Consider the following 12,169-nt stretch of genomic DNA (forward strand, 5'->3'; position numbering starts at 1 on the left):
TCTGTGCTTTTGCCTTTGGCCCTGCGTAGCCTCTTACTATGGAGCAGAAATCAGGCTGTAAATACTCTGTGGCACTTCTTTATGACATTCAAAAGTGATTCTTTTCACTTTGTACTTGGGAACTAATATCATCTATGTGTGTTTACATAGTGGAGATCTCAGCAAGAAAAAAACTAAAGTGTAAGAAAGACTATCTCGAAAATACTGGCCCTGTGCAAAGCAGCAAACATTTTATGTTGTTTTACTACACTTCTTTTGTCTCTCTCAAAGCTACCAAGTAGGAATGCAAGCTATTGGACTCAGATCTAAGACTCACTGAAGCCATCAGAAAGACTCAGTTCTGAAGCTTTTAGATGACAATGCTGAGGTCAATTATTTGAACCTGTACAGAACAATTTCTAATTCTGTGGGTTAATGAGTATCTGCATCCTTAGCATCCCAGCTTCAGGAATATAACGCTCTGGGCTTTTCTCTGAAGAACAGTATATTTGATGCAGCTGCATGTTTTCCAAGTAATAATTCTAGACTGTGAGAGTGGAATCAAGACTAGAGCAATCATTTCTGTCTTTTAAAAATATTGGAACTGACACTCTTAATTTGATAGCTCTATTGGATTTATCATTAAATTAATTGATGCATCCACCTTTGTGGACCTTCAAAATATTGCAAGCCAGAACCTATTATGCTTTATTTGTATTGCTTTACTAGGAAAGCCTGGATTAAACTGATCCTTCACTTTTCTGCATTTATAGGAAAGTAGAAAAGTTATGATTTTGATAACTGAGCCACTGTCAACATTCTATTATTCAATCCCTCTAATCCATCTCCAAATGCATCTTCTACAGCAAAAAAAACCCTCATTACCAAAATTATCAATCACCTTCGGCCAAAACAAATATAACTTCTTGTGGAACACAACAACAATGAAGAAAACAAGACATTTTGGGGCATTTGAAATTTAATCTTCATCTACCTACATTTGCAGTCCTTCTGGTTTTTCGCAAGTTCAAAGCCAGGTCTACATTCACAGGCAACCCCACCTTTGGGTGTCTCCCGGCAGATGTGTGCACACCCATGATCTTTATTCATACAGTTCATACCCTCTGTGGAAAAGGAAAGAAAAATAGAAAATATTAGTATTAAAATAAAATTGCAAAATAATTATGCATATCCAGTCCTCCAATAATTTTATCTGTAACTTTTATTTTTCATCTGGACCATGTTCCACAAGACAAAAGAACAGAGCTGAAAGGAGATATATAGTCAACAAAACTGTGTAATAAAAGACAAACATGCTCTGGGGCAAATATGAGCACTACTGTGTGTCTCTGTTTCATGTAGAAACTTGGGATTTCTCTATTCTGTATCTATAGTCTAATCTTTCATGAAAATATCAGGGATTTAAAGGATACTCCAGGAAGTTGTCTGTCCCACAGAGCTGAATAAGTGATCTTACTGTTATTTTTTTCCTTGTATAAATTCAATGGCTGTTACTGTCTGGTGCATTTTTATATGCCTGCTAATGTGCCTTATATTTTCTAACACACAAAATCTGCCAAATATTATAACCAAGCATTTTTGTTTGGATCCATTTCTTTGCTATTTGTTTTACATCTCAATTCTCTGTCATCCACCATAAACACAGCACATCTCCAACAAACCTACTACTACTTTTGTCTTTGACTCTATTAAACAAAACACACCAGCTGTTCAACAAGCATCCAAGTGCCATGGGTGGATTCCTGCTAATGTTTATGCCACAGAATAGTATCAACCAGCTTTCTTTTAATCATCACAGAGACAAATTTAGCTTTCTAAACCATGTCAGTGATTTAGATACTGAATGCACCTTATACTCTTAGAGCCTTTCATTACCGTGCTAATTCAAATCCCACATATTCACAGAAATCTTGAACTCACTTCTTATGGGTCAGCATCTAACATTCCTTGTGTGAACGAAGGCTAGCTAGATTTGCATTACAAAGCCTTCCCAGACTTCCCCTTGGATATCTGACCTGTAAAGGAGAGACGAATTCTCTCAGAATACACTGGCAGAGAATTCCCATTTTAACTCAGCTTGCTACACTGCTGTAAGCAACATCAGTGTGGACTCTGCAACTCATTTGGCATTTTGCAATGTGTCTGCTCCCACCTATTCTAGCCTAATTTTTCAAAACTACTCCAGTGCAAAATGTTCAACTTAAACCTATAATGCCAGTGTATTGCAAGTAAATGTTTTTTTGTGCCTAGAATTTTGAGGAGGAAATGCTACAAAAAGTCAGTCAGAGATTGCCTCAGGGGGACAGAAGTTAACAGCTTCAAGAAGTTATTCACACTGTTCAGCTTTACCTCTGAGAGGTTTGTATTAGCAGAGTAATGAAAAACACACATCACCAGTCTGATTGGGTATTTTTGTTCACCTCTCCTACAAAACACACCAGGGTCTTAAATCTCGCCACCTATGAAAACCAATATTATAGACAACAGATGTATTTATTTCTTCTAAATTCCCCTCTGTGTTGTCCTTGAGCCTAAAAACTTGCCAAAAAATAGTAAGTTACTACAACCAAGTAAGTTATTCTTTGTAAACTGCAGCCTGGACAACAGATGCTGCCCTGAGATACAATACACACTACATGCTATAATATACCACCCTCCACATCAAAGCGAGGTATGAACGCTTTGTTGGGCTGAACAGATACAAGAAACCTGGGAATGGCCTTATTGAAGGGTTTGAGGCATTTTATAATCTCTTTCTCTCCACTTCTCCCAACAAAGGATTTCAGACACAATGTGTTTGACAAACTGCATTCCTGCGCACTGCGCTATGCTCCGAAAGGGATCTGGGAAAGATAACACATGGCTGATTGAGTCCCACTGCCCAGGCTCTGAGAAGAGAGGAATTATAGAGATGAAAGCAGATATTTAATGGCCCACAAGTGTAATCAAGCAAGTTATTTTTCAGTGTTTACTTGCAGATACCAAATCTCTGCCTTTATGGGAAGACAGATACTGTGCACTGCTGAAAGTATTGGAAGAAATTGAAGATCAAAATCATTAGAAACAAAAGTGATCCTGATAGTTGTGTGTAAGACCACAATATTTTAGTTGCTGTATTAATTATTCCATCTGTTGTATTAATCAGAGTTGTCTAAAAATTATTTCAGTTGCATGTTTAGCTGGAGAACACCATAGAAATCTCCTGAGTCTGAAAATCATTCCTTTAGAAAATATAATGGTGAAATGAAAGACCATTATTTTTCAGTCATAAGCAGGAGCTCATGCACAACAAAAATTCTCATTTCAGTATTTTTCAAAATCCCTAAAAATTAAATTACAAGTAGTTTCCTAAACAAAATCTTTTTAGCCTGAAAAGATTAGTGAAATAAGAATGCAGCAAATTAATATTTTACCTTGCTAAAAATGCAGTCTAACCCAAAACTGTATCTATTTGCAAATAATTTTAATCATTCAAAATTCTAATTTTTCAGCAGATACAGTATTTGTCCAGATGTCTTCTGTATTAATCTACATACACAAATAATTTATGAATCACCATTGAAAAAGTTTCCTTTTTTGCTAATTGACTTGAGGCAATATAGAATCTTTAATGATATGTCACATAAGTCACACTAAAAATACAAAAGTATGCTAAGTATCTTTCTAGTACTAATCTTACATTCTACACAAATGCATATAAATAGGAGAGAAAAATACTCCTAAAATGATTTTGTTCAGTATTCTCGAGTAGAATTTAGTCCAAACTTTAAAACAGACTAGAAACACATAAAGCACCTCCAGTATTTTCCTATAAGAAGGTGCACTGCTGGTAGTGAAGAACTGCTCTGGCTGAGTTCACACTGCTGCCACAGGAGCAGTGAGATGTTTGAACTATCATATTTCCTTGCTCGTGCCCCCTGAGAAAGAAAGCTTTGCAATATTTTAGTTAATGTTTAGCAGCCACCTAATGCACACATGCTTTTTCCATAAGGGATGCAGAGTGGGAATAACAGCATGGGAAAACTTTCCCTAAGGTTAAAGGGGGATTTAAGCCTCTCAGTGCTTGCCTTGCTGCTCAGCCCCAGGACAACAGGTGACCCAAGGAGGACGTGGGCAGTGCGTTCCACCCTCACAATCGTGGCCAAACTTTAGTTATTTGCAGAAAGGGGTGGAAAACTACTCATTCAAATTAAACCCCCCCCCCCCCCACACACACATTATTATGGGAAAATTGCATGGGATTCTGCTGTTCATTTATCTGTTTGAAGTTTTTCTCTTTATCACCATCAGTCCCAACTCAGCAGAGGTGCCCTGTGCTTCTCATGGTGCCCCTTCCTTGAACTGACTAATGCAGTGCAGAAACAGTACAGAGAGGGAGAACACCCATCAGTACAGAATTATGCCCACAGCAGTTTTACCTCAGTGTGTTGCACGGCCTGGGCAAAGTATCAGACAATGGATCTTCCATCCAAGCCCTAACCAGAAGGTATTCACAAAACTATTTACAAAACTTGTTACCAGCCTCTCTCTCCATTGTGTGCACATCTGCCTCACTCTGGTTTGGAACACAAGGAGCTGCTCCCAGCTTGTCTTGATTTTTGCAGTACTCTGTGTGTCCCAGCTTCTAGAACTGATGGCACTATGGGTTAAGTGAAAAACCACAGTTCCCAAATGAAGGGAAAGATTAAGTGTTGATAAGAGAGTTGATAAGAGGGAAGCACACACACACACAAATCCTTACTTTATCAGCATGACACTAAAATGTCCAGTGTTGAAATGTTCTAGGTTTTACACATTAACTGTTCATAAAAGCAGTGTCTTAATCCCAAATGCTGCTACTCAAGGTAATCTCTAAAGCCAGCATAAGAATGGGTGCATGTCTCTTCAGCAGTGCTGGCAGACAGTCAAATAAACTTCGAAAACACAGACACATTCTCAGCAAATTCACCTTACAGACAGCAAAACAAAATCCAATGGAAAATATAAACAGGAAGGGAAATGTCAGTTAAGAAAGGAAAACACTGATCTAATTAAACTAAATCCTCTCTCAGCATTTTAGATATGACTTGAGAAACTCTATTCTATTGCCTTCCTGGATTTTTTCCTGACTCTAAGTTACAAAAGATTGTTCATGGGAGAGTAACGACTGCTGTTATGGATACCCACAATCCACACTCATTTTTGTTCCTGGCCTAGGAGAGATTTGGATGTGAGTGTACTACGTTAATCCAGTCTGCCATCTAGTTATCACAAATCTCTTAATAGTGCTGTTCTGCAAAATGTTCAGTCTGATATAATGGCCTCTCCATTGTATTATGCTCTAAAAATGTTTTCAGCTCAATGGCCCTGAAAGTGCTTGAATCAGGCTGACTGTGACAACTAAAGCATGGATCAACCTTTATGTCTCATTAACACTGTCTGTCCTCATCTTAATTAAGACTTTTAGCATTTAGCAATTATTTTACCATGTGGCTCATCATATATGCCTAGATTATCCTCTGTGTTGCCATGATTTCACTTACTTTGTATTTATATTGCTGCTGTTTTTATACATGCTGAAGCATGCTGATTCCAAACATCTGAAAAAGACCACTTCATATTGCATCAATAACTTTCAGAATATTTTCAGACTATATGCACTTGAATGTGCTAAGAAGTTAGAAGATATCTTGAACTTAACCCATACATACACACTGACATGCCCAGCAGCATTTGCGTAATTTACACACAATCTTGAAAACTACATAATCACATTATCCTTTCTTGTTGGTAAGTTATTTTTAACACAAGGTACACAGTGAGATCTTATTAAACTTCACCATATATAAGATACAAGATACATCTTCAGTAGCAGAGAGAGGAAAGAACACAAGAGGAAACAAGCTAAACAACCCAATTCTCATTTTACTTGTTCTGTAAACTATTAACATCATAGGAATTTCTTTTTTGTTCTCTTTTTAAAAATTGTGTAAGAAACTACAGTGCTACAATAAAACACACTGGTCAATGACCAGGCAGTTTAGAAAACTGACAAAGACAACTCTCACAGAGTTCTTACTCTGTGAGGAATGGAAGTCAACCAAAAGACAGCAAGTTTCTGATGGAGGCAGGAACATGATGTTGGCGAAAATGTGAGATGGCTGTTCTAAGCCATAAGGTACATTATGCATGTATGTTTTTATCATATAGAAACAGACAACCTTTTGTCTGGCTTGTGGAAAGCAGCTCCTCATCTACACCTAGGAGTGTCCCTGCCTTTTCCTTCTAACTCCAGGATCTCATGTGCGTCTCAAGGGTGATGAAAATCAGCATTTGGCTAAACAACCCAATTAGAGTCAACAAATACATATGGTCAGATCTTAGGACCATTAAAGCCAAAGGACTGTTTTCCAACAGACTGGATCTGACCTTTATGCTGCACAGTTGTATCAGATCTTCCAGACACTTTTGGCTCCCTAATAAGAACCTGATCCTAGGTTGTGAGGAATGTCTGGGTGACCTCTGCTCCCCAGTGAGAGAAGTAAGATGTTTTCATCTCAAAACAGAATGTCCTTTCTTGAGGATCAAAACCCCCACCAAGATTTGCTCTCTTCAGCAAGAAAATGGAGGGTGAAACTAATTGGCTGAGGCAGGTGTCCTTCCTCAGCTGATCACAACACCACAGGTACAAAGCATCCATCTAGGAACAGACCTTCAGAGCTAAGTGAGAAACCCCACACTGGGCACACTGGAAATGTAATCATCTATATGAACACCTAATGTTTTTCATACTGTTAAGTGAATGCACACAACATTTTCTTCCCATCCTCATTCTTGAAATAAGTTACTTGGTTCTGCCTAAAATTTTAGGAAAAAATAGTTGTTTCAGTGACTACAACTCACCCCAACAGAGGTTGGAAAGAAAACAAATAAAGCAGGCAAACTGACCCAAGGAAACAGAATTCTACACTATTAAGTAGGTTGTCTGGAGAAATATCTTGGACACAGTACAAGAAAACAGCTGCTGGTATATTATAAAATAAACAAATTGAAGTTTGTTTAGCAATTACATGTCTTTTCAGTTTGGATCTGAAATGTGCTTAGGGCCAGCATCTTCAGAAGGCAGACTTGTAGTCTGATCTCTGACAAGATGTTCCTGCTCTGAATGGCAGCCAGGAAACCACATGGAGAGGGTTTTTGTCTTGAAATTTAGAAATGGGAATGTATCAGAAGTATAACTTCATTCTTTCAGCAGTAAGACCACAGATTTGCAGTTCTGCAAAGGTGCTGTGGTTTCAGGAGAATGATGAGAATGAATGGACCAAGTTTAAGAAAGGAACCATGGAAGTGCAGAAAGGAAACAGATTCCAAAATTGCCAGAAAATGTCATCAATTCCCATAGGACCAAGAAGAGAATAAAGAAGACTGGCTGAAATCCATCCCATGCTGGTTGTGACCAACTTGTGGCTGTATGATGGCTTTTTGGTGAACACATGAAGGAACGTCTGCAATCTCAATCTGCTTTCCACATTGCAGAGCTACCAAGAGAAGCTGAGGCTTGCTGAAACTGTTTCCAATAGTCTCTGTTACCTTCTCACACACAGATATGGATTATCTAAAAAAAAAAATTTAAAAATCTGCAAGATAGCCCAGAACCTGTGTGCCAATGCTGCTCTGGCACAATCAACTGTAAGTCTCTGCTAGTGTAGACTTGGCACCTGATGTTAAAGGGAAATAAATGGCAAGGGAAGAAAAAGGTAAGGACAAGAAAAACACAGTCAGCACTACAACCTGCTTTTAACTTTGCTTCATCTTTAAATAGCAATTCCTTAAATAGTACAGCAAAGCAAAAGAAAAGGGAGGTTTTCAGGGAGTCACAGCCACATGATGTCCCTGGGCAGATGGGGGTGACTCTGAGGGGAGACCAGGCCATGCAGGAGGCAGAGGAGAGAAATGCACTTTCTGCATCTAAGTCTTCACCACCTCTCTTCTATTTCTTGGTGCCTTGGTGGGAGCAAGTTTTGCTATCCTGAGCACCAGGGCTGTGGTACAGAGCCAGTGAAGGACAGCATCACCACAAGCTTGAGCACCTTCAGCTGGGCAGGGGCAGTGGAACAATCACCTCAGCCCACTCTGGGATCTCAGACACTCACAACAGCAGAATTGAGGAAACACAAAGAAATCCAGAGTTGGCACAAGAATAAGAAACTGGCAGAGTTTTTAAAAAAATATAATATGAGGTCTTTGGGCTCTCAGTATACTAGAGCTAGGAAAACTTGTCTCACTCTTTTCTAGAGTCTCTCTCTTTGGACCTGAATATAACAGAGGAAAATTATACAGCAGAAGATCAGACAATGGCAAGAAAATGTTTTTTCCTTCCTGGTCACAGGAAAATGCAGTATTTAATCAAACATTCATTACCTCTACCAAGTGAAACTTCTCACAAAGATGTAGCAAAGTTTGGAGGTCTCCAATAAAAAGACTTAAAATAATCTCAGAGAGTTCAGGGAGTTCAGAGAGCAGACACTTTCACAAACAGAAATTTAAAAAATCAGTTGAAAATATGGCTTCTCATTACTGTTTCATAAGAAGGTTTTCAACAGGTTCTAAGCAAAAATTAAATCACAGCAGTATCATTTGCATAAAGATAAGGCAAACAGTGGGAGGATAGGACTAAAAAACCCCAACTAAAATATTGTAATTTCTTCCTTCTTCTGCAATATGCACAAGTAACATGAGACAGACATGAGATAGAAATATTCTAGAAATATTTCTAATAAAAGATCTTGAAGATAAATATTTCTAGGGCACTTTTTCAATCACATAGAATACGTTCAGATAGATGAATAAGAGTAAATATTTCAACAACACATTCCTTTGCAGGAACTCCTTTGCATCCCAAACTCTTCCCAGGACAATTTCACAACTTCTTACAAAATAATGTAATTAGCAAAATGATAGAGGGCATTATAGTATATGGATCTATATATATTATGTACTGTAATAGGTGTATGTATCATTATATATATGCAGCAATCTTTATATACAATGAATATTCATAATTATTTGTGATTCTATATGTACTAATGCATAAATAACCTATTTAAACTCAAAAATATGTTCTGCAAGGAAAGAAGGCTGCTCACTTTCCTCCAGGTAAATACAGAGCATAATTTTTGTAGTAGGGCTAAACACGACCAAGATCTAAAGCTCATTCTGTCACTTTGTTTCTTACCAAATAAAAAAATCTGTGGGGCTAAGGAGTTCCTCCATGCTCACTAAGGTGGTTACACTTGTCAAAGATAAAGGCTAAAGCAATAGAGTTTCCAGCTTCCTGTTCAATTTTAGGGAGTCACTTCAGCTTTGGAAAGATGAATGTGAAGCAACCTCCATAGGTAGCTGTGCTATAGTTCCCAGAGCTTCATATTTTCATCAAGATTTTGTGAGCAGAAAAATACAGTGGTCAGTTATTGTCCAACAACCAAACAGCTGATTTCTACCAGCTGTGGTGACTTCCAGAAAAGTTACATGTAACTTAGAACCAAAATATTAACAGTGTATTTGGAGCCAGAGAGTAAACTACAATTTCTCTCAAAAATAAGACAGTGGCTAGCTATATGTGTGCAAAAAGTGGTACATTTGCACACAACACAAGTTCATTTTAGGTGCAAAGTGCTCAAGTCCCAGGGTTTGTACAGCCCACTTCCACGCAGCCTTGGCATGCAGGAGATAGTTTGTTCCTTGGAGAAGTCAAACAGGAAGGTGTGCACTTGGGTGCCAGAAAAAGCACCACAGAGACCAGAATGGATTTTGAACATTCCCAAGTTCAATACAGTCCCTTCTCCTTTTTCTTACAAAAACACAGATATATTTCACTGATGAGTCTCTGAGAAATAAAGTAATCCATTTTAGAACTGCAGTGGAGTCAAAAAGAATAAAATTGTACCGTGCCTTAGAAAATGCCATGGCTTCTAAATGCTAATATAGCAGGATTTTACATACCTAAGGACAATGGAAGATGAAATATGAAAGACAAGATGTATGTTTGCAAACTGCCTTGTGAGGAAGCAATTCAATTTCCTATCAAAATGTGTTAAGATGTGTGTAGTGTCTGAGGTAAAAAGCAATGTTATCTGGAGTACTGTCATAACTAAATAACTACTTTAATAAGCTCAGAGTGTTTGACTCCTCTGTCTCCTCTGTCTCTTGATTGATTATTTAGTGAGTCTGGTCCTAGAGCTCATAAATTTCAAAATTCTTTCAACTTTTTTTTTTGTCTTTCTGATCAAAGAAATGTTTATGTATCCTTCCCATACTGTGTCTCTTTAAACCATTGGCTTTTTCAAAGTGTTTTTTTTTTTTAACACCATAATGTGATGTACACAGAGAGGTAAATGATGTCAGAATCCTTTCTGCCCCAAACCAGTCTGTAAATCTTCAGAAAAGCAAAGTTCATGGGTGCCTTTAAAAGGGGCACAATCTGTTTGTGCTTAAAAGAAAGTCCCCTTTTTTTTTGTGTGTGCAGAATAACAATGCCAGAATGTGTTATTCCAAAGAACTGTTGCCATGGTGATGCCATCAATAACATCATTTTCTGCATCCTTGTCCTTTAAACACATAAGGAACGCAACAAGCATTGGTAAATGTGAAAAAAGAACAATTACCTTTTCTTTCTCAACAGCAGAGGAAGCCTTTATTCACCTCATCAATAGAAAATTATGTAGAAAGGAATAATAAAGACTGTTACAAGAAGCACCAAGAAGCCTATTAGTAACAAAGGCTTTTTTTTCCTTTCCATGAATAATTACAGCTCTTCAAGAAGAAATCAGCCCAGGCTAAGGACCCTTTGCAAGCTTTAGATGGTAAAACAAACATTTGATTATACAAGGATTTCCCTTTCATGTACCTTTCCAAGGAAAAACAACTAAAATCCAGAGTGAAATGAGAGAGAGAAAACCCAGAGAAACATCTGCTGCAATTAAATTTACAGAACCCTGCCCATTCACCTAAAAGACTCCACAGAAAGAGCTAGACTAGTGACAGAATCAATATAAATTTCAAGCCAGCAGGTTAAAGTTGTCTATAGTGGGAAACTTGGGCTTTTAAAGTCACATAATAACAGGAAGCTATTCCAATTCTGTACAAATGGGGGAAACAGGATTTCAACATTGGATGTGTTACCAAACAGTTGGAAAACACTGTACAGTTTAAAACCTCAACGACCAAAGCAAAATTGTAGATACACTTCCTACACAAAGTCAGTTCATAAATAATGGAACCTTTCCGAAGGAGGATTTGACTGCAGGAACTTTTAAGAGTCATATAGCAAATAATTAGGAAGCCCTTCTGAGCCATTACACTTTTGTCATGACTCCAATGGTGATGTTCAAAGAGGAGCCCTGAATGTGCTGCTTGGTGCTTTCTACATAAAGTAAAGGTCAATGTATACGGTGCACTGGCTTGTTTGTATATTTTGGACCTTTCTTCCTGTACCTATACTAGGGTGAGAGGCTGAAGGTGGGTATGGAAAACCTCCTGCTTCCTTCTCCTTGTCATGTAAGAGAAAAGTGTGGAGGAAAGCAAGAAAGGAGTGATGTGAGTTGGAGATGAGGAATGTGCATGTCCCACAGAGTTAGACGAAAGGGCTAGTAGGGTTAATGATAGCAAAGATACATAGCAGAAAATGGATCAGATTTAAAGCACCAACATGAAATTACTAAGATCATGCAATTTCAAGCTTTTGAGCTGAATTTCAGTGGTCTATAAAAGACAAGTAATTAAGTATATGGCCACATTAACAATGGAAAGTTTGTGCTGGGTAGGAAAGGGAATTCAAGATGTTTGAATCTTTTCCTACACACATGATCTTACACTGTCCTTTGATTTCTCGCTGCTTCTCCCGATACCTCTAAAGACAGATAATGCTTGCTCATTTTGGATAGCTCCTTCAGCTTTCCATGTGCCACTGTGGAAATCCTAGAGGAATTGTGACCCAGTAAAGAGGAACAACATATGGAGATGGCAGGAACCAACTATTTTCCCTTCCATTTAGAGCTTCTGCAATGTTTTAAAGTGTTCTGCTATTCACTTCAGTTTAAATGCTAACATTGACTGGGTTCTCTTTAATGGAAAAAAAGCTTCCACATTCTTTCTAGATTTCAACATATTTAGGAATTGTTTAGAAAACCCT

General features: G+C 38.0%; 1 protein-coding gene across 2 annotated transcripts in view; it reads right to left on the reverse strand.

Annotated features, from left to right (window-relative positions):
• The window catches only part of SCUBE1 (signal peptide, CUB domain and EGF like domain containing 1), a 194,158-nt gene that overhangs the window by 93,870 nt on the left and 88,119 nt on the right, over window positions 1-12,169 (reverse strand). For both annotated transcript variants that reach the window (XM_077178403.1, XM_054631631.2), the window contains exon 5: window positions 978-1,103. In XM_077178403.1, the coding sequence (XP_077034518.1) occupies window positions 978-1,103 (126 nt within the window). The remainder of the gene's footprint in view (window positions 1-977; window positions 1,104-12,169) is intronic.

Source organism: Agelaius phoeniceus, chromosome 5 (genome assembly GCF_051311805.1).
Source record: "Agelaius phoeniceus isolate bAgePho1 chromosome 5, bAgePho1.hap1, whole genome shotgun sequence".
Classification (NCBI taxonomy): Eukaryota; Metazoa; Chordata; class Aves; order Passeriformes; family Icteridae; genus Agelaius; species Agelaius phoeniceus.